This window comes from Chrysemys picta, chromosome 1, assembly GCF_011386835.1.
Source record: "Chrysemys picta bellii isolate R12L10 chromosome 1, ASM1138683v2, whole genome shotgun sequence".
Classification (NCBI taxonomy): Eukaryota; Metazoa; Chordata; order Testudines; family Emydidae; genus Chrysemys; species Chrysemys picta.
Genome location: NC_088791.1, coordinates 220,767,094 through 220,790,013, shown reverse-complemented (window position 1 = coordinate 220,790,013; position 22,920 = coordinate 220,767,094). Strand labels below are relative to the sequence as shown.

The window sequence follows — 22,920 nt, the reverse complement described above, 5'->3', positions numbered from 1 at the left end:
AATTTAGAATCCAAAAATGTGTATGTGTGGTTCAGATTGTTCTTCCCAATGTTTATTACTTTTCTCTTGATTACAAAGAATTTTGCCTGCCACCGTGCTGTCTTGGATCTGCTCTGTTCTTTACTAAACAAAATAATTGTGGGTGCTATTGTCAGCTTTTGATCTTTGAGACCAAGTACATACTTCATTTACTTGCTGGTTGTCCCAGCAAAAAGACCAGCAGCTCCACTGAGCTAAATGGTTGTGTATTGCAGATAAAAGATCACGTAGATCTTTTTAGTAGAAGAATGTAATTTCAGGAAAAGCGTCGGAAATGAAATTCCTCTAGTTATCCAAAACACAGGAACAGGAGACAGTGGCTGTTCCAACTCTTCCGACACTTGTATAATGCACCTGATTTGCAAATTTGATGGGACCACCTTTGGGATAAAAAGGTCATTCAGTCTTCATGCTCTTAGCCTTTCTGCAGAGGCACATAATTTGTTTCTTTTTAAAGCTAAGAACTACAGAGAGGTTTTTTTATTAGTAAGAATAGGGCTGTAGATGTGACATCTGGTATTGCCATTATGATCATAGGGAAGATTCTTTTAGAAGGTATTGTTTGGTTTGGATAGTCTAGAATGTAGAATTGGAGGTAGCTGCTAATGGAACCAGTATTTTGAAGAAAGTTTAGTTTTAAAGCAAGAATACAGAGTGCATTTTCTCTGTTAACTACATTTATCAGGGTTTTTTAAAGTTTCTTTAAAAAGTTTCTATATATATATATATATATTGTATGCAGTGTTGGTCCCAGCATATGAGCGAGACAAGGTGAATGAGGTAATATCTTTTATTGGACAAATGCTTTGTATAAGTTTGAAAGCTTCTCTTTCTCAAGAACAGAAGTTGGTCTAATAAAAGATATTACCTCACCTACCTTGTCTCTTTAATTCTTTTTTGTTAATCTAGTTAAGATAGGGGCAAAACCAGGTTTACCTATACTTGCTTTTTCTCTTGCAGTTTTGGTATATTCTAAAGTTTGTATTTGTGTGTGGTAACTCTGTACGTGTTATAAATAAATCTTTTTGTTTTGTTTTGTGACTTTTGAATCTGTGCAGCATTCTAAAAGATAAGTTACTTGATAGCAAGTAATAACTTTCAAGTGTGTTAACCCTAAATAAAGTAGAATAAAGGAAGCAGCCCCTGGTGACTTAGCCCCTGGTTAGTGCAAATCAGTTGTTACTAGAGCAAGCTATGCAAATATTTGTCAGGATCAAACCAGTTCCTGGAGTGAGGTCTGTAGCATTTATGTTTCTAATTTTTATACCATTGGTGTCTTGTTATGTCTTGCTGCTGTTGCCATTCTGTATGAATTCACTGGAAATTATTTTAATTTAAATCTCAATTTTTTGTGTAAAAATAAAATGAATAGAAGTAATATTTTCTGTTGTAGATTGAAGCAAAGGAGGTTTATACACAAAGACAAAGTCTGCTGAAAGATATTGAAATGATAAGAACCAGAGAGGCAGAACTGAAGCAAAGAATTGAAGGTTTTGAACTGTGAGTCACTCTAGGTCAGGGATCTCAAACTCAAATCACCACTAGGGGCACATGAGGACTAGTACATTGGCCCGAGGGCCGCATCACTGACACCTTTTCATATAAAGATACAAAAGCCCCCCTCCACCCCTCCCCGCCCCCACTCCACCTCATCCATGAGGCCCTACCTCTTCCCACCTCTTCCCTGCCCCCATTCCAACCCCTTCCCCAAAGTCCTTACCCTAACTCTGCCCACTCACTGCCTCTATTCCAACCCCTTCCCCAAATCCCCGCCCCGTCCTGTCTCTTCTCCGCCTCCTCCCCTGAGCGCACGGCTCCCTGCTCTCTCTCCCTCCCTCCCCCCCCCCCCGAAAGTGCTAAGCGACGCCAAACAGGGAAGCACCTGGAGGTAGGCAGAGCAGCGGGGGTGTGGCGTGCTGGGGGGGTAGTGGGGGCAGCGGGTGAGGGGAGCTTGGCGGCTGCAGGAAATAACTCCGTGAGCCGCGTGTTTGAGACCCCTGCTCTAAGTCATGCATTTACCTGTGGTGTTGCTTTGTTTGTAGAAAGCATGTCTCAAGATGTTGCAATTTTTATGAAATTGAAATTTGTTTTATTTATCGCTAAATATGTTATGCTACATTTGAGTAATATCATGCAGCTGCATATAGCAGTAGGGGCGTCCTGTGCTAAGAGGCCTATTTTGTTCTTAACAAAAGAGCCTGGCACTACTTCAGAGAGACTGAGGAACTAGACTTCTGCTTTGAAGTCATTAACTTAAAAAGCAGTATGTAATCCCAGCACCAACAAGGCAACTGTAGTGACAAATTTACATTTGTAATGTTGGTTTTGCCATGATATGTACTGGGAGTGCACATTTAATAAAATGTGTTTTTCTTCTGTAATTAAAAAAACCCAAACTAATTCTTGCCTGCTTTCCAATATTCTCTAATCTGTTAGCATCTTGTGTTTTTGTAGGCAAGAAAAAAGAGAGCTTTTTCCCCACTAGCAAAAGTTACTTTCTTTTCTAGCCAGCAGAGGGTGCTGATAGAGTGGTGAGCTGAGCACCCTTTCTAAAACTGAGGAACTAAACAACATCCTTCCTGTAACACTTTCAGTTTTCAGCAGTTGGAAATCTGGTTGTTTTATACAGTTGATCAGTCTGTGTCTTTAACAGGTACAGCTTAGTATGTGTCACTTTTCATTTTTCTTAGAGAATGATAATGATAGATCTGATCAGAATTTTAAATTGCCCCAAGCTAACCCATCACACTTTTGACTTTCATAAATGTTGTGTGATTAAAAAAAACTTCCTGAAAACTCTGGCATGTCATAAATATAATTGCTCAGTGTCAGTATATTTCTCATTATATCAGTGCTCAGAAACTTCAAGAAGAAAAAAATAAAGCTGTTGATGATGCACTGCGACGTCGGGAGATAGCTGTGAAGAACATTGAGGAGACTTACGACCAAAAGCTTAAGAATGAACTACTGAAGTAATTTGTTCTTTTGTCTCTAATAAAGAATACATATTTCACATGAAAATAGAATGTTAAAAATGCCATGGGAATTACCAATGAGTACTGTAAAAAAGCAAGAATTGAATATATAACACTTAGCATTTTTATTTTAATCAGTTTGTGACTTACTTATCTTATAAAGTGTGATGAATAGATTTCATAACCAAAAGAGTTAAAACAATGATGCCTTCTAACAGGTAGAAAAAACCCACTATATGTAATGACGTTCTGTCCATAAGGCTATAGAATTTTAAAAATTCACACTTTCAGTCTCCCTATCTGTGAAGAAAAAGTGACATGAATCTGTAGGGCTGCTGAACAGGCAGATGAAAAGTATCATTGGAGATCTCTTATGAGCAGTGCTGAAATACTGAGCAATTTGAAGAACTGAAAGTAGGCAAGGTGTATGAAGCCAGTATTAAGGGAGTTTCATGGGTTACTTGCAGAAGGGGCAGGATGAGACACTTTTTAAAAAGGAAATGTAAAGGGGTTTTCTTACCCCAGAATTATTTTTTGAAATATCAGCTATTTGGTGCAGACTGGTAATGTCATAGGCCATCCCTCTCTGCTGGCTCCCTCCCTGAAAATAACCAAAGAAAAGTTCTTTGTAAACAAGCTTATTTTCCCTTCAAAAAAATCCTTCTCTGTCCAGCAAGACCCATCTTTCTCTCCCACAAATTCATCTTGCTTTGCTCCAAAATCATCCATTTTTCCTCAACCCAAAATCCATATCTCTTCACAAAATTTTCCCCTCCAAATTCATCAGTACCCAAAAATAAATCAATTTGTACCCCAAAAATAACATCTCGACTTTCACTTCTAAAATATATTCATCTTGACCCTAAAACTTCATATCTCCCTTTAGTCATTGGGGCTGAAGAATTGGGAAGAGGTCGAGTATTCTCCTGGATAAAGGCTGCAGGGTTTGATGGGCTGCACAGACTGGGTAGGATAAGCAGTGTTCTCTGCTCCTCCCTTCTTTGCTGGGCTATGGTCACGGTCTGATTTATTTGGACAATGGAGGAAGAGGCCTATATTGTTTGTCTGTGTATTTTCCTTGCAGTTTTCATGTTTGGTGGCCAGCAGCCAGGACAGGCATCTAAGTGAGCAGTGAGATGTATATGGCATCAGCTGCAGCCCTTCCTGGGCTTTTGACAGTGGAAAGTGATGTCACCTAGCCTGAGATTCTTTTGTACTCTCTCTTTGTGATGTGAGCAGTGGTCATCTGAGGCCTGCTGATTGTTTTGTTGCAGAAAGTGCTCCCAGCACATGATTGTTCATGCCCACAGAATGAAATGAATCAGCCCCCCAGGCGGAGGGCGGAAACCCGCTCACCAGCTAAACACCTGGTTATCCACAAGTTCAGCCAGGACTTATTACCTAATAATGAACAGTGCAAGCACTGCCTCTTCTAACATGGATTTATTCAAATTGTAGAGGAAAGGTGTAAGGCAATGGATTTCAGTGAGAATGAAGTGTCCCCTGAAAGAGAGTAGATTAGGAACAGAGGGCAGTTAGATGTATGTCACTGAGCAACCAACCTTAGGCAAACGTAATCTCCCTGTGCCTTGTTTTACTTATCTAGTAAATTGCTATTTAATACTAAAGTAACTAAATGCTAAACAGAGCACCTACCTCATAAATAGGGGTTAGTGGCTTCATTTGTTAATGTTTGTAGAGCTCTTTCAGATCTTAACAGGGACTATTTTAGTGGAGAGTGTTATTTTATGTTACAGTAGTGTCCAAAATGTTTTAAGCACTATTCAAACACACAGGAAAACTCCATCTCTGTCCTGAAGATATTTGTCTGTATCTACTTACTACAAAATTTATTTAGCTGTCTATCAATAGCTCTAGGATCCTGTCTGACAATTAAAATGTGGCATACAAAAATTAAAGTATGGAAGCTATTATTAGGTATTACAAAACGTAGAGGGAAAGAATAATTATAAATCCAAACATAAGAAAAAATAGACACATACAGTTAATGGAACTCAGATGAACCATTTTCTGTAACAGAAATTCATTGACTTTGTATATAGAAGTTGGGAGACTTATGAGTAATTCAGTTTGGATTATAAAATCACATTTTTGACAAGTGTATAGTTTCAATTATAATATATAATATGTTGTAAAATATTTGAAAAATAATGAAGACTTAATGTGAATATTGACTGCATTCAGTACCATTAATCTTTGCTGAGTTCTGGGGATAAACTGCTCTTTTTTGTGTGGAAATCATAAAGTGAGCGATCAGAAAAGTGAGGATTTGTTTATTTTTATACTCTAATACTGCAATCACGATTAGGGCCTCAGTGACCTGGGCACTGTACAAACATACAGGAAGATAGGATAACTGCCTCAGAATACTTACAATTTAATTAGGGCCTGCTCCTAAAAAGTGTTGAGCACTCACAGCTTCCATGATTTTAGTGGGACTTGAGGGCACTCAGCATTCGCAGGTCAGGACTTTGATGAAGTTCCACTGTAATTAGCATATAGACAGTTTGATATGTAGTTACAGCTGAGTCTGGGGACATTCAGAATTCTTTTGCTTTGGTGTTTAGTAATTTTTTTTCACCTTAGATATCAACTCGAGTTGAAGGAAGAATATATAGCCAGAACCACTAGGGTTACTGAAGATGAGAAAAAGAATAAAGGTAACTAATCTCTTTCAGAGATACTCAACAGCCATTGTTTATCTTTTAGCTTGTAATAAGAGGCAACAAAGCAGTATTTTTAAACAAATATAATATATTTAATTGAAGTTGGAGAAAGAGAGGATCATCTTTAGACTTCTAAGCTAGAGTGCTTTGGAAAAAATAGTATATAATCATGTAATTAAAGACTGTATCATGCATATGCACAAACGTGCTAAATTAAGGTTGCTCTGGCAACCTTAATTCTGGCTTTTCTTCACTTTTGAGTGTTTGACTTTGCAATCTTAATGTTCTTTTTATGTAGTTTTTGGTGTGAGATACACATTAACCTGCAGAAACTGTTTATGATCCTTACAGAGAAGTCTATACTGTTGCGTGAAGAGACCATTGCTGTTAATTCAAAGAAGGAAGAACTCAAACAAGTTGTATCACATGCAAAAGAACTTGAGGTAATTGTGAGGCTGAATTTAGAGACTACACTGTTTGATTAGTACATTTGAACTGTTTTGTGATACCTTTTCAGGAATAATATGCGGTACAAAGTGAGTTTCTTGAGAAATACCTTAAGAAGTTTGTGACGTGTTTTTTAGCTGGAGCTGGATTCAGTAAAGGCGCAGGTGTTATTGGTAAACAAACAGAATCAGTTGTTGACAGAAAAATTGAAAGAGATTGCGGACTATCCCTTGTTAAAGGAAGAGAAACTGGAGCTTCAAGTGCAAAATAAACTACTTAGACAACAACTGGAGGAGACTCGCAATGAAAACCTGCATTTCCGAGACAGTTAGTGTTAACATATTTTATAACTTTCCTTTCCTCATTTTACAGAAGGTTTAGTAATAGTTTTCCATTAAAATAAACACTTTATTTCATGATTGTTAAAAGGCTACTAAATTTAAGAATATATGAAATTAGCACACTGCTTTCAAAAACTGTTATAATACTTGGTTTTGCTCCTGCTTGTCCCTGTTTGTCTTTTCATTTATCTTTGTTTTTTCCAAAGTTCCTAGCATCACAAGTGTTGGGTGATGTTTTTTTATTCGTGTTCCTGGACACTTCTTGGAACAATGATTAAAAGCAGGTCAATTCTACTTTCTTTGTCTATTTCCCCTCAGAGGACCACAAGTCCTTAACTATAGTAGATTTTTATGTTTCACTTCCCAAAAGTTGGTCTTGTGGTTACAGCACTGGACTAGGAATTAGTAAATCTGGGTTTAATTCCCAGATCTCCCACTGACTTTCTGCGTGATCTCTGTCAAGTCACGTAATATCTTTGTCTCCTTTCCCCATCTCTAAAATGGGGACAATGATCATTCCTCTGTCTTGTCAAAGTTACATTGTAAGCACTTTTATGGAAGTCTCTCACTGTTTGCACAATGGAACTCTGCATTCAGGTGCTACTAAAATACAAAAATACTAATTGTTAATAATATCCTCTCTTTCCTTTCATCTCCCATTTTTTTCAACCACAGCATTATTTAGTGTGGTTAGTAGAGGACAAAGGCTTCTGCAAATGACTGTTTTACAGACCTGATCTCTGTAGAATAATAATCTATTGTCTTGTAATGCATCTGCATTTGTAAAACATGTTGTGTTTGAAGAGCACAGATGGGCAATACATTCAGGTTTAGATAAGACAGGAACAAGTTGATTCAGATAAATAACTTGCAGAGTAGAAAACTTTCTGCCCAGCTCATAATTGCCCCAGAGAGAGGGACACAAAGTTCAGTCTCTAGAAGAAACAGATACCCCAAAAAGTGTATACAAATGAAGTTTTACTATTTGAGACCTATTGTAGTCAGGAAAAAATATTTCAGTTTTAAGTTTCCAGGGGGTGGTTATAAATAGTGAATGTGCATTTTTAAGTATCTTATAAAATATCTCCTGATATTGTTCTTTTATATGAAAGAGTTAACTCAACCATCAGCTGAACATGTAGCCTGCCAGGCAGAATTGAGGCGAGTTGAACATGCTAAAAAGCTGGAACAGGATGAGTTTGAAACCCATAAACAACTTCTGGAAAAGCAACTGCAAAGTGAGGTAAATTCTTCTCTTTTCATCTAAATAGACTTTTTCCTGTCATTTTGTAAACACTTACACCTGTCCATTGCAGACCCTTTTAAAAGTAGGTGTTGGGGTGCTTTAATTCCATTTTTTCTTTAAAAAAAAAAAATCAACCAAACAAACCTGTGTTAAACCTAAAATTTTTCAGTACTAATTTACTATAGATCAGTACAGCTGATGAAACTGGGGAAAAAAAAATACAAATTTTGCTAGATCTGGAAAGCACTTGATCATTTTCATCAAAAGAAAATTATCTGTGCCAGTAGAAATAGAAAAATGTTGCAGCCAACAAAGTGGAAATCTTTACTAAACCTTGTCCTAAGGGATAAGGAGGAACTGATCGCAGAATGAAAAATTAATGTTGGCTTAGGTACAAATGATCATGATTTGATCATATTTATAATGTGCAAGCAGAATAAAGTCCAGACCAGTAGTGATGTACGTGTGGTGTACGTGTGGTGCTTATAATAGGGCCAATTTCACAAAGCTGAAAACAGTTATGAGCCAAATCAGCCATGAGGAAGATTTTCATCAGAAAAATGTGAATGATAGTTGGGAATCATTTAAGAAAACCTTAATAGATGCCCCAAAACCCACAATGGAGGAAGAAGGCCAGATTAGTTAACAATCTACTGGTTTAGAGGTGAATTGAAGGCAGCTGTAAAAAGTGTGTGTGTGTGTGTGTGTGTGTGTGTGTGTGTGTGTGTGTGTGTGTGTGTAAAACAAATGGAAGAAAAGGGAAGTTGATAATAGTGAATATAATTCAGAAGTTAGGAATTGTAGAAAATTATTGAGGAAAACCAAGGGACATAAGGAGAAATCTGTGGCCTGCAGAGTTAAGGACAATAAAAAGGAGTTTTTTTAAATATATTAAGAACAAAAATAATCCTGACAGTGGTATTGGTTTTGTTACTAAATGGAAATGGTACAGTTATCAATAATAATCTAAAAAAGGCATAGTGGTCAATAAATATTTCTGTTCTGTTTGGGGTTAAAACTGGGATATAATCTTATATGGTGATGCTAACACTTGTCCATTCCACTAGTATCTGGGGAAGGTGTTAAACAGAAGCTACTAAAGTCAGAAATTTTTACATCAGTAGTTCCAGATAATTTGCATCCCACAGTTTTAAAAGAGCTGGCTGCGTACCTTGCTGGACCATTAATGTTGATTTTCAATATTTCTTAGAGCACTGGGGAAGTCCCAGAAGACTGGAAGAATGCTAATATAATGGCAATATTTAAAAAGGGTAAACAGGATGATCCGGATATTTATATCAGTCTAACATTGATGCCAGTTGGTCCAGATAATGCAGTGTCTGATATCAGACTCAATTAATAAAGAATTAAAGTGGCGTAATATAGTTAATGCAAATCAATGTGGGCTTATGGAAAATAAATCCTGTTAAACTAACTTGATATCTTTTTTTGATGAGGTTACAGGTTTGGTAGATAAAGGTAATAGTGTTGACCTTAAACTTCTGTAAGGTGTTTGACTTTGTATCACATGATGTTTTGATTAAAAAACTAGAACTAAATATTTACTCCATTTAACATGGAACTCATTAAATGGATTAAAAACTGGCTAACTAATAGGCCTCAAAATGTGATTGAAAATGGGTAATCGTTATCAAGGGTGTGTGTTTCCACTCGGGTCCCAAGAAGATCGGTTCTTGGGTCCTGTGCTATTTAACATTTTTACAATGACCTGGAAGTAAACAAAATCATCACTGGTAAAGTTTGCAGTGTTGTTTAAGTGTTGAAGGCTGGAACATTGTTGCTGTGGTAACACTGTTCAGCCTGCTAAGCTGTAGCAGTTGCTCAGTGCTTCTGTTCTTGGCGCTACAGTGTTATCAGCACTAGCAGATAGTGCAGCCTGCTAATTCAGCAGACCTCTATGTTACTCATAAATAGTGCCCTACCAAATTCACGGTCCATTTTGGTCAATTTCACAATCATAGGATCTTAATAGTAAATTTCATGATTTCAACTATTTAAATCTGAAATTTCACGGTATTATAATTGTAGGGGTCCTGACCCATAAAGGAGTTGGGGGGGTCGCAAGGTTATTGTAGGCAGGGGTTGCAGTACTTCTACCCTTATTTCTGCACTGCTGATGGCGGTGGCGCTGCCTTCAGAGCTGGGCAGCTGGAGAGCGGATGGCATGGTATGGTATCGCCACCCTTACTTCTGTGCTGCTGCCTGCAAAGCTGGGCCCTCAGTCAGCAGCCGCCACTCTTCTGCACTGCTGCCTTCAGAGCTGGGCACCTGAAGTAAGGTGGCATGGTATGGTATTGCCACCTTTACTTCTACGCTGTGGCTGGCGGGGCACTGCCTTCAGAGCTGGGTGCCCAGCTAACAGATCTGAAGGCAGCGCAGAAGTAAGGGTGGCAATACTGCGACCCCCCCCCCCAAAATAACCTTGTTACCCCCCTGCAACTCCCTTTTGGGTCAGGACCCCCAATTTGAGAAATGCTGGTCTCCCCTGTGAAATCTATATAGTATAGGGTAAAAGCACAGAAAAGACCAGATTTCACAGGGGGAAGATCAAATTTCATGATCTGTGACGCGTTTTTCATGGCCGTGAATTTGGTAGGGCCTTACTCCTAAAGACCACAGGCATAGTTTGGTGGCAAAGGCACTCAGCCAGGTTTATTGCCTTCCAGGCTCAGTACTAGTGCCCTGGCTCTGTGATTACAGGTACACTAACACATGAGTGTCAAGTTGCAAGGGGAAGTTCAGTCAGCAGCAGGAATTTTTGCTGTCCCCTCGGCCACACAAAATGTTATGGCGAGTTACACCAACATTTATAGACTAAGAAAAACAACGTACGAATCACCTTACGTTGTTCATGCCATCTATTTGTTGCCTCCCCTTGTACCTTGCTCCAGATGTCTTGGGCAACACATCCCTATTCATCACTTCTGCCAAACCTTCTTACTTGTGCTAATTAGGATGTACCTATGCTAATCTTTTGGAATGTGTTCATATACATATGCAGTGCCTGTTACTACTTAGGAAGTGCCTGTATTTTAGCAACGCTAGACTGTAGCCCACACTTACAAAATGGGAGACTATTCTAGGAAACAGTGAGTCTGAAAAAGAATTGGGTATCATGGTGGATAATCAGCTGAACATGAGCTCCCAGTGCAATGCTGTGGCCAAAAGACACAGTGTAATTCTGGGAGGCATAATCAGGGGAATTGAGTAGGAGTAGAGAGGGTATTTGGCACTGGTGCGACCACTGCTGGAATACTGTGTCCAGTTCTGGCGCCCACACTTCAAGAAGGGTGTTGATAAATTGGAGAGGGTTCAGAGAAGAGCTTTGAGAATGATTAAAGGATTAGAAAACATACCTTATAGTAATAGACTCAAATAGCACAATCTATTTAGCTTAACAAAGAGATAGTTAAGGAGTGACTTGATTATAGTCTATAAGTATCTACCTAGGGAATAAATATTTGATAATGGTCTCTTCAGTCTATTAGAGAAAGGTATAAGATGATCCAGTGGCTAGAAGTTGAAGCTAGACAAGTTCAGACTGGAAATAAGACATGTATTTTTGACAGTGAAGGGTGATTAATCTTTGGAACAATTTACCAAGGGTTGTGGTGGATTCTCCATCATTGAAAAAATTTAAATCAAGTTTGGATGTTATTTTAAAAGATGCTCTAGGAATTTTTTGGAAGAGGTTCTATGGCCTCTGATATACAGGAGGCTGGACTTGATGATCACAGTGGTCTCTTCTGGCATTGGAATCTATGAAAAGCATTGAGAGAAAGACACCTTCATGGGTTGAGATACCTTTTCTCATCTTCAGTACTTGTTCACATTTGTATGACAATTTTTTTCCCCAAAATCTGTTTCAGGTTGAACGTTGTGCACAATTAAAGATCCAGCTGTTAGACTATGAAACTACTATCAGAAAGCTAAATGTACAGGTTGAAGATTTGAAATTGCAGCTGAAGCAAACACAGACAGGTTTGTAGTATTTATTAGATGTTTTAAAACTGAGTTTATAAAGGATTTTTAATTTATGCAAACATTTCCAATGGCTTGAAAGGTAGTTCAAATTGTGAGGGCTCAATCTGTAACTGATAATTGCATTCCAAAACTAAAAAAAAAAAAAAAAAGTTAAGGTTGCAATGTCACAAATGTAACTACCTAAGACACCATTTACAAAACTCAAGCCTTTAAAAGCAAGGAATGAATATTTATGGATATAATAAATCTTGCACTGTCCAGATAAACATTCTTAATAAATATAAGGAAATGAAGATTCATAACAAAACCACCTAATTTCATGAATTGTATTTTAATGTATCATTTTTATCTCTTGTCTTTAGAATATGAATTATTTTCTTTTAAATAATACTTTTATTTTACCAATAAAATCTGGAATTCCTTTTGTGGTGGTGATAATTGTATCTAGTTTAAAATGAAAAGTAGGGCTGTCGATTAATGACAGTTAACTGACGCGATTAACTCAAAAAAATTTAATCGTGATTAAAAAATTTTAATTGCGATTGAAATTTGTTAAATATTTTTCGATGTTTTTCTACATTTTCAAATAAATTGATTTCTTCTTCGAGTGCTGTCCCTGTGGGTGCTCCACTTTAGGGGGTTGTATGCCCCTGCACTTGTAGTCAGAGACTTTTAATAGCAGTGCATGGTTGGGTCGCACACGCGTGGTCCCTGCCTCGCGCTGTTGCAGGCAGTTAACAGTCGCTGTGTGACCAACCCCCACTCAGTTCCTTCTCTACCGCCCTTGGCTGCCAGTGGGAGCAATCAGCAGCGCCTTGTTACTTTGTAGTTAATTAGCTACAGTCAGTTACTTAGTTTCCTTATTAGCAGCTACTTAGCTTGTTTCCCGTTCCTTTTCTCCTTGATTAAAAAAAAAAAAAACCCTCACGGCCAGGATCTTCAGAAAAACAGCTGTTTTGAGGGCCAAAGCTCCCCTCCCCGCCCCCCCCAAATGGGAATGCCCGGTTTCCCGGGCTCTCAGTGCCTTGCCTCCAGGCACGCTCGATGCGTCAGGGCATGAGGCTTGGGGACCCCCCCCCCCCCACTTCACCAGCCGCAGCTTCAGACAGGAATGCTTTCTCCAACTCCACATTGGAGTGCCCTGCCGGGTGTCACTCAAGGAAGCACCTGGGTCCCCACCGCAGGAATAAAAAAACAACAACCCCACAGCAGTCCTGCAGATAATAATAGCATCGGCTATGCTGCCAGCGTTGGGAGCTCCGGTGGCTGAGAGCTCTGGCACCGCTGCAGACAGAGACTTCGGAGCCCCGTGCCTCCACGCCACAATCCGCAGCCGCTCCGCAGCACCGGCTGTGCTGTTAGTGCCAGGAGCCGAGTTGGTGGAAAGCCCCGGCACCGCTAGAGCCAGAGACTCTACAAGAACTGGCTCCAACACAGGCACTATGGGGAAATCAAAACCCCGTGCCTCTGCATCGCGATGTTCGTTCATTCTGCAGGCAGGCATCCAATACCGGCACCAACTGTGCTATCAGCACCAGGAGCCGAAGTAGTGGAACATCCCGGCACTGCTAGAGCCAGAGACTCTACAAGAGCCGGCTCTGACACAGGCACTAAGCTACAAAAGGCAGCTTCTTCAAAAGCGCACGCAATACACACAGCGGCGGAGCCAGCAGCGCCGCCTTCCCCTCCGCAGCCCTGGCACTGACAAGGAGGCAGCCCCAGGGGCCAATCAAAGCAGCACAGCAGCAGTTCCTCAGACAGAGGGTTCTGGTATTCGGCTCTGCCCCCGATCCCCCTATTCGCGGTACCGGTATGAGAATGATACTCTCGGCACCAAGTCTCCCTGCGTCCCCAACATCACTCACTGTCTCGCTCCTTATTTGAAGGAGGAAGATGAGGAAGAACAGGGAGCTATTCCCCCATTGGCTCTTATCCACCAGGAGTCAGTCAACCCAGGAGTCTCTCCTGGGGCATATTATGCTGTCCCCAGGTACTTACAGTGGTATGGGGATCCCCTATGCGGTCCCATCCCAGTAGGCATACTGGACTCCATGGGTTGTATGCCCCACACAAGGGGAGACTGCTCGCCACAGCCAGACACAGCACACAGTAATTCCTCACAGATTCTGTACCAGCACCCTCAGTGGTACCAAGGGAAGAGAGGAGGAAGAACCTCCGCCCCTACAGGGGACATCACCTGCCATCATTGTCCACAGAGGACACCTTTATGCCTCCTCCCCCTAATATAGGGGATGATTTCAAACTGTTCCATGGCTTATTTGAGAGGGTGGTCCTCTCTGGACATCTCCCTTGAGGAGGTCCCTGTGATACAACATGGGTTAGTGGATTTTTTTGCATACATCCGCTTTAACATTTTTTCAATTCACCTCATATAGGTACTGTAGTGCAATCTCTTTATCATGAAAGTGCAATTATAAATGTAGGGGTTTTTTTGTTACATAACTGCACTCAAAAACAAAACAATGTAAAACTTTAGAGCCTACAATTCCACTCAGTCCTTCTTGTTCAGCCAATCGTTAAGAGAAACACGTTTGTTTACATTTACGGGAGATAATGCTGCCCACTTCTTAATTACAGTGTCACCTGAAAGTGAGAACAGGCATTCACATGGCACTGTTGTAGCTGGAATCGCAAGATATTTATGTGTCAGATGAACTAAAGATTCATATGCCTCACATGCTTTGGCCATCATTCCAGAGGACATGCTTCCATGCTGAAGAGGCTCGTTAAAAAATAATAATACGTTAATTAAATTTGTGACTGAACTCCTTGGGGGAGAATTGTGTGTGTCCTGCTCTGTTTTACCTGCATTCTGCCATACATTTCATGTTATAGCAGTCTCTGATGATGATCCAGCACATGTTGTTCATTTTAAGAACATTTTCACTGCAAATTTGTGAAAACACAAAGAAGATACCAATGTGAAGTTTCTAAAGAATAGCTACAGCATTCGACCCAAGATTTAAGAATCTGAAATGCCTTCCAAAATCTGAGAGGGATGAGGAGTTGAGCATATTTTCAGAAGTCTTAAAAGAGCAACACTCTGATGAAACCACAGAACCCAAATCACCAAATAAGAAAATCAACCTTCTGCTGGTGGCATCTGACTCAGATGATGAAAATGAACATGCGTCGGTTCACACTGCTTTGGATTGTTATCGAGCAGAACCCGTCATCAGCATGGATGCATGTCCTCTGGAATGGTGGTTGAAGCATGAAGGGGCCTATGAATCTTTAGTGCGTTTGGCATGTAAATATCTGGACTTCTAGGCTCTAAAGTTTGACATTGTTTTATTGAATGCAGGTTTTTTCGTACATAATTCTACATTTGTAAGTTCAACTTTCGTGATAAAGAGATTGCACTACAGTACTAGTATTAGGTGAATTGAAAAATGCAATTTTTTTAACCGTGCAAATATTTGTAATCAAATAAATTATAAAGTGAGCACTGTACACTTTGTATTCTATGTTGTAATTGAAATCAGTATATTTGAAAATGTAGAAAACAGCCAAAAATATTTAAATAAATGGTATTGTATAATTGTTTAACAGCATGATTAATCACAATTAATTTTTTTAATTGCGTGATAGCCCTAATGAAAAGCATATAATATTTTTTAATGAAATAATTTTTATACTGCATATCAACTGTTATTTGAAGCTGATCAGTGTGTCATGGTATTCATTTTGTAACTTTCGTTTTTTACTATTATTTCATGATTATCTCTTTACTTTGCTAGTGGAAGGCAAAGTAATGACTTATTTTGGGTCAGAGATAAGGTTGTTGTGATTAAACAAACATTTCTTTGTATTTGATAAGAATACTTTTATTATGCAATATGTGTTGACGTCTGACAAAGTTACTTCCCTACTGATGGTACTTGCAGATATTTCTGGTATGTTTTGTTAACCTAGAAGTACCAACACAGAGACAGTTAACACAGGCAATGTAACTGATTTTGGGTAACAGTTTTCTTTTAGTCTTTAGTGGAAGGGAATCACCTTAAACTTCACCAAGATATTGCTTTCACTGTATTCTGTTGTTTTGATTTTGTTGTTTTAATACCCAATAGATAGACTAATCTAAGAACTATGAGGGCCTGCCCCTGTACCCATTGAAATCAGTGGAACATGATTGGGCTCTAACAGTTTGCAAGTTTAATTAAATTAATTTTGTTTTACAGCTGTTTTTAATAACGTGTGTTTGGATTTTATATATATTTTATATATATAAAATGTATATCAGTTAACAATTCATATTTTTGTCTCAATTAAAAATAGCAGAAACAATATTTAATTGTTTAGGCTGACAGCCTGCATGCCATGTTTCACTTCGATATAATTTAAAACAGACAAGTTATAAACCATTGAAAAATGGGGTTGAGTGGCTTACTAGAGCTGCTGTCATCAAGTGTCATTGCATTCTATGGAATTGTCTGATAACTGTGTATTATTTAGGTGCAGTGATAACTGAAGTAGTAGCAGAAACTATTAAACTTTTTTCGGATTTTATTTTTTCTCTCAATTGGATCTAAATATTAATTTCTGTAAACATAAATCATTGATAACTTGCAACTGTTACATAGGAACATCAAATGTAGTTGAATACAACTTTTTATTTTTAATGGTTATGATTTACATTTCAAATGAAAAAACCCTATATTTAAAATCAACTGTCATCAATTTCGTATCTGAATCGTGACTAAATCAGAATTCAAATAATTTCTTCTGATTTTTCCTGAAATTCATGGGTGCTTTTTCCTTTCTGTCTCTGTGTGTGAAATGTTTACTTATGTAGTTCTAGAGAATGAAGTGTATCGGAATCCCAAGCCTTCTCTTGTTGATCGTTCTGTCATTGACTTCACTGGTGATAGGATTGTACCTCATGACATTTATGTAGATGGTGCTTTCTTGAAGAACCGGGCTGTTACTGATATTGTTGTGGCAGATGATGTTCCAAACGTTGGTTATCGCCAGCATTCACGGACCTGCAACTCTTCTCCAGATTCTGACCTTGAATTTGTCGCCAAAACCAAAGCTAGGATAAAAGAACTAGAAAAAGAGGCAGAGTATTTGGAAGAGGCCTACAGAAATTACCAGCATAGAGTCATTCAAGGTGCAGTTGCAAGCAGGACACCAACAAAGACTAAGTCCCCTCAACCTTTGCGAAATGCTGTTACATTCCCTTTGGCTTCTCAACACAGAGTTATGTTTGTAGAAGACAACCTTGGCTCTCAGCATTTCTCTCTTAGCAGTCCAAGAGGCCCAAGATATGTTACACCTGGGCATGATGATGTCTTGAAAAATCATCTAACTACTCCCCGAAGAAGAGTCTCTTCCTCCAGACGTCTTTCTTCTACTCCTCTTTCCAAAGTGGAGAGAAACATCAATAGCCATATAGTTCCAGAAGGTAAACGGTTACTGCTCTTTTGTGGTGGTGTTTTTCTGGTAAGATTCCAGTTAGGAAACTTAAAATTGAGAATCTTTTGTACATTTATCATCTGTTTAAGGGCAAGAGAATGCTATAGGCAAAATATGATAAGTGAATTAGAAACTAAGCCTTTGAAAACAAGTGTTTTAGAAGTATGTGGGGAGCGGGGGTGTCAAACCTACTGCCCTTAATTTAAGCAGTTTTAAATGGGTAATTGGAATACACCCATATGATCCACTGTAGCTGTAGTCCTGTGGTAATCCGTGTTTTATTCAAAAGCAGATCCTAAGTGTAACTCTGCTTGGAAGATTAACTGTGATTTCACAGCTTCTGTAAACTTCCCTGCATAGCCTCATCTATTTACATAGTCAGTGGAGTTTCATGGGCAGTAATGAAGGGCAGAATTAGACTCAGCTTATTTGGGCTGCTAAAATGGCCCATTGTCTATTTTGAAAATCTGAATGACTATAGTTTCCCTCTTTGTTGGTTTTCGTAAACAATGTCTAATGTTTGCTCCTGTTACTGTGATATTGCTTCCACACATTGGTGAGCAGATGTGAATTACAGGAAGATGGCTTTTAGATTCTGGGCATGATTAGAACATTGTGGTTTTCTGTTAATACTGCAATACCCTATCATTGTAATTTCAGAAATGTTTAAAAAAAAAAAATCTAATATTTCTTCTTCAAGTAGATGCAGCTGTGTTTTCTACTTAGGTGTGTGCCTGCCCAGCTCACCAGTGCTGGACAATTTTGCTTAGCAGTACCCACAGATGCCAGCACTTGCACCTCGTGCCTCTAGCCCCTCCCCTGGCTATATAAGGTGGTGCCACCTCAACCTCTTTCAGCTTCTTCTTATAGCCCATGGCTGGAGTCAGAGCTCTGTGTGGTTCCTAATCTCGCAACCTCTCTATTTCTTAGTGACTTTTCTAGTTGTATATAGTTAATTACTACCCTTAGTATAGTGTTAATTACCTTTAGTAATTAGTTACCGCACCTCCCAAGGTGGATGCAAGTTTTGGTAGGACGGTCTTGCAGTGCTTTTTAAGGTACACCTCTACCCCGATATAACGCGACCTGATATAACACGAATTCGGATACAACGTGGTAAAACAGCGCTCCGGGGGGGCAGAGCAAGTTCGATATAAAGCAGTTTCACCTATAACGCGGTAAGATTTTTTGGCTCCCGAGGACAGCATTATATCGGGGTAGAGGTGTAGTCTCCAAGACCTGTCTCCTGGAGTGGGTGCTGCTTGTGAGTCACCTAATTGGAATACACTGTTGCATCTACTCGAAGAAGAAACAGTTATAATAAGTAACTGTGGTTCTTTGAAATGTGATGCAGATGTAAATTCCGCAACCCACTGTCTGTCCCCTCTGCATCAGAGTCTGATCTCTGGATGTTTGGTACGAAGGAACTAGGGGGCAAGGGGTTGAGGCTTTGCCGTCTCCTGTTGCCAGGGGAAGAGCTATGAGCATGAGGAGCGAGCTCCGCCTCCTATGGTACTGGTAGGCAAAGTTCTTCAGCTCCGGAGCATTGGGTGTGCATGCACCGAAGTGGAATACACATTTGCATCACATCTCAAAGAACCACAGTTAAAGTAAGTAATTGTTTCTTCCATTCCAGATTCTGGAGGGGAGTATTCTCTAGTGGACACAGTCTAATAACCATTCATCCACCCTAGGTTTGACCCATTCCAACCTGTCCCAGTCCTATCGTTTCCCCAACCCTCATTCCTTGTCCCAGTCCTATTCTCCTTGCCTGCCCAATCCCAGTCTCCACTCTTCAGGTTTGTCATCCAAGTTTCCTTGCCGAGCCAATCCTAGTCTCCCCCTCTGAATTCACTGTCAGAGTCCCAATCTACCTACTCACTCAAGTCTCTCCTCTTTACCACACCCAGTCCTTTTCTCCTTGACCAGCCAGCCAGTCTGTTTTCTCACCCAGACTGTCCCAGTTGCTCCTTTTCCTCCTCAACTAGTTACCAGATCTAGTCTCCCTCCCAGGCTCCTCTTCCAGTCTGTGTCCTCATGCCAGTGCTTTGACCCAGTCTTCCCAGTTCTCCTCTGGCTTTCCAGCTCCTTGTTAGATCTTACTGCCCTCTACCCCAGTTCTGCCCCACAATGATTCTAGTACAGTCTTGTTGCCAGTCAGTCCCAGTCTCCCCTCCTCCCCACACCTCCTCATCTGATCTGTGTTCTCTCCCACCACCAACCTCCACCAGCTGGCTCCCAGTCTCTTACCACCTCCTCATTTCCCTTACTGGCTTCCGGTCCCAGCCTTTCCCACCCCATGATTCCAGTCTCCTTAACCCATCAGTCCCAGTTTTTCTCCCTCCTTCCGCTGCCACTTCCAGTTTCAGTTTTACCAGACATCTTCTCCCGCTCCCTGGCTTTTGTCACTTCTGCATTCAAATCACATGGCTTCATCGATCATGTTTTCTGGGTGCCATCTGGGTGATCATTAGGAGCATTGAAGAGGAAGGATCCCTACTCTCTTTTTCAGCACCTGGCAGCACCCTGGCCTGGTGCAGCTGGAAGCAGCCATTGAAAGGAAAGCCTGGCTTTGCCCTTGTAGCCCTGGGCTGGATGGCATAGGCTCAGTTGCTCTGATGGGAAGGTGCATGTGCCCTCCAGTTGGCATTGAGAGCTGTGAGAGGTTTGAGTATGCTCAGTGAGGACAAAATTTTCAGAGATTTTTAGCAGCTAAAATCAAAGTATCTACTGAGCATGTGCAAACTGATTTTTTTTTCCATTGGCTTTTAATTTGACCAAATTTGGGTAGATTTTAACAAGAATGGTGAAAGACACAAAGGCCATCCTCTTTCAAATTTCAGGGTCACCAGTATTGCTTTAACATGGGCAAAACAACATATTTTCCCCTAACCTCATTCTTGGAAACAGCTGAACTGTTTTGGCTGAAATTTTCCAAAAAAATTCAGTAAGAGGCATGGTATGGTAATAGTCCAAATTATTCAAGTTTGACAAAGCTATAAGCAATTGAAAATAGAGTCTTATAATGGGAACTGTCAGGAAACCCTAACGATAGGGAGTGCTACCAGCACCGCCTTATAATTAGGATATGCAGGAACAGTATAAGAAATTGGTTGATATAAATTGTTATTGTCTGCTTTACAGATAGCAGTGAGTCGTACCTAGTCTCTTCCCAACAGAGTGTCGACCAGCCTCTTTCTCCTATTTTGAGGATAGGCCATCTTTCATCTTCTGAGTCTGCTCCTTCCTCTCCAACCAGTCAGGGACAAAAGTTGAGGTAAGTATTGTAACACTATCTGCAGTTCTGAAAGATCATTTTAACCATTTCTTTTAGAGAAACTTATGCCTTATTGGTTAGGTCACATGATTACAGCCGTCTTTCACTGTGTATGAATTAGAGCTTTTCTAAAGATACCATGTGTTCAGGATTCTCACACTTGTGTCTAATGTCTCCAGTGTAAGCCATATGGAAACTCCCCCTAGTTCTTTAAATTTTTTGACTTCATGTCTATAGGCTGGCCAAAGGGCTCTGCCCTACTGCATCTAACTTCAGGTACTTCATAGGTATTCCAGAACATTCCAGTCAATTCCTCTCTGAGCAATAGTCATTAGTGAAGAAGTTACCCTGGAAACTGTCCAATGTTTCTAATTAAAATAGTTGCAGTTTTTTCTGCAGTAGCCCTTATTCAAGGACTGGATATTCTTGTTTTGTTGTCATCTGAATTTCAGTCAGTCTTGATCCTTATCTTTTTGACTTTTTGTAGCTCTGGGGGCTTAAAGGGAATCAGGTATTTATTTAATGTGGCAGATTATTATATGTCTGGATTAGTCTGCAAATTACATTCTGTTTTGGGAATGTCATTTTAATTGTAAGACTGTACTGTGCCTTTACTTTGGCACTGCAGCCTCCATCTTGAGTTGAAATGCCCAGGAGGTGTCAGGAGAAATCCTTGCATCTAGCAGTGGGCTAACAATGTAAAGCAATCCAGAATCCTTAACCTGGATAGTTTTCTATTCAGATGGAAGCATCCTAGAACAATGATCTGACTAAAGCCCAGGGGAACCAATTTTCCCAGTGTAGACTTCAGGTGGGTTGCAACTAAGCAATGAATCACCTGACGAGAGACTTGAAGATGTTCAGGAGGGGTGGGATTAGAAAGGGAGGCTCTTGCTGGCTTTATAGAAGAGACCTAGAACAAGAAGGCAAAATTGACCAGGAGGAGGAGTGGAGAGTCCTGGGACCTTGAAAGGACTCACCAAAACTGAGTAGTGAGGACATTGGACGGCAGGGTTTTGTGTGCTAGCAAAATTTTGTTAAATTATCTAAGTATGGACAGATCCTAATGTCATTAATGTCAATGGCAAAAATGGCCACTGATTCCAGTGGAACCAGGGTTTGGCACGAAGGCCTCAGTTCAGGAAAGCAACCTTTTTTCAGGAAAGCACTTAAGCATGAGGTAAAGGGGACTTAAACATGTGCTTAAAATTTTTCCTGTGTAGCCTGAACAATTGTTACTTTTCCATAGATCTCTTCTGCTTTGTCTGTGAGTAAAAGTGTATGTTTAGAAATTCCTTTGCAGAGTCTGAGTGTCCTCTGCTTTCACTAATGCATAGTCCCCAAAGAGCGAAACAGTAAATCAGAGGGTCCACAGCTTCATTGGAACTCTGGAGAGTCCGTGGAGCAAGTGGTGGGAGGGCCAGCACTAGTTTCAGGTACAACACAGTTGGACCATGGAGTCTCATCTCTCAGGATGTGGTACTGTCTGTACCCTGAGAGTGTTCCTAGAAGTCTAGAGCTTGAGACAGGGATGACCCAGCCAGCCTAAAAGCATGTGGGATCCAGTAGTTTGATCCAAACACAGCAACTTGGTGAGCATCCACCAGGGGGAGCTCAGGTAGGGTTGTTATATTTAGACACTAGACCAGCAGTTCTCAAACTGTGGGTTGGGACCCCAGAGTGGGTCATAACCCCATTTTAATGGGGTCACCAGGGGTGGCATTAGACTTGCTGGGGTGGAAGCTGAAGCCTGAGCCCTACCCCCCGGGGTGGAAGCCAAAGCCCAAGGGTTTCAGCCCTAGGTGGTGGGGCTCAGGTTTCAGTCTTCCCCACCTGGGCTGAAGCCCTTGGCTTTGGCTTTGTTCCCCTGCCTGAGGTGGCGGGGCTCGGGGGGGCTCTGGCTTTGGTCCCCCCCTCCTGGGGTCATGTAGTAATTTTTGTTGTCAGAAGGGGATCGCAGAGCAATGAAGTTTGAGAACCCCTGCTCTAGACTTTGTCCCCTACGCACCAAATACTGGGTGATACTCTCCTATCAGTAATCTCTGCTGTCAGGAAAGATAATTTAGTTTTTCCTCTGAAGGCAGGCTCTGGAACTCGATCTTTGCATTCAACAAAGGTAGCTGCTAGTTTTCTTCTTTCAGAGTCAGGAACAGTCCTGGCTGAAAAGGATCTCCTCTCCACCCTCAGACCAGGTTTTTTTTTTAAAGTCAGAACCTCTTGAGGAACAGGTTCTGTTCAAGCTTAGGCGCAACAAGAGTCTAATGAACTTCAGCATCATGCTGACTGACCTGAATATGGCTCCCAAAGCTGCTCTGGACTAGCATTAGACCATGAGTCTGTTCAGAGCTGATCACATAGAGAAACTAGATTATGTGCTTTGTTTTGCCAAGATAAGGTTTGTAGTGTAATGCAAATGTGGGACAATGGAGGAGGACCCCTTTCTAGCCCAGCTTAAATGCCT

The 22,920-nt window shown here is 40.5% G+C and overlaps 1 protein-coding gene across 8 annotated transcripts in view; it reads left to right on the top strand.

Moving 5' to 3' along the window:
- The window catches only part of OFD1 (OFD1 centriole and centriolar satellite protein), a 62,164-nt gene that overhangs the window by 12,912 nt on the left and 26,332 nt on the right, over nt 1-22,920 (top strand). For 6 of the 8 annotated variants that reach the window (XR_010597638.1, XM_065580640.1, XM_008172062.4 and 3 more), the window contains exons 9-17: nt 1,433-1,539; nt 2,892-3,011; nt 5,622-5,695; nt 6,053-6,144; nt 6,286-6,475; nt 7,602-7,732; nt 11,626-11,737; nt 16,560-17,171; nt 20,327-20,459. Coding sequence is in view for 7 of the 8 variants with exons in the window: in XM_065580640.1 (XP_065436712.1) it covers nt 1,433-1,539; nt 2,892-3,011; nt 5,622-5,695; nt 6,053-6,144; nt 6,286-6,475; nt 7,602-7,732; nt 11,626-11,737; nt 16,560-17,171; nt 20,327-20,459 (1,571 nt within the window). In the remaining variant the exon portion in view is untranslated. The remainder of the gene's footprint in view (nt 1-1,432; nt 1,540-2,891; nt 3,012-5,621; nt 5,696-6,052; nt 6,145-6,285; nt 6,476-7,601; nt 7,733-11,625; nt 11,738-16,559; nt 17,172-20,326; nt 20,460-22,920) is intronic. The other 2 variants (XM_065580644.1, XM_042840171.2) reach the window with 1 other exon arrangement.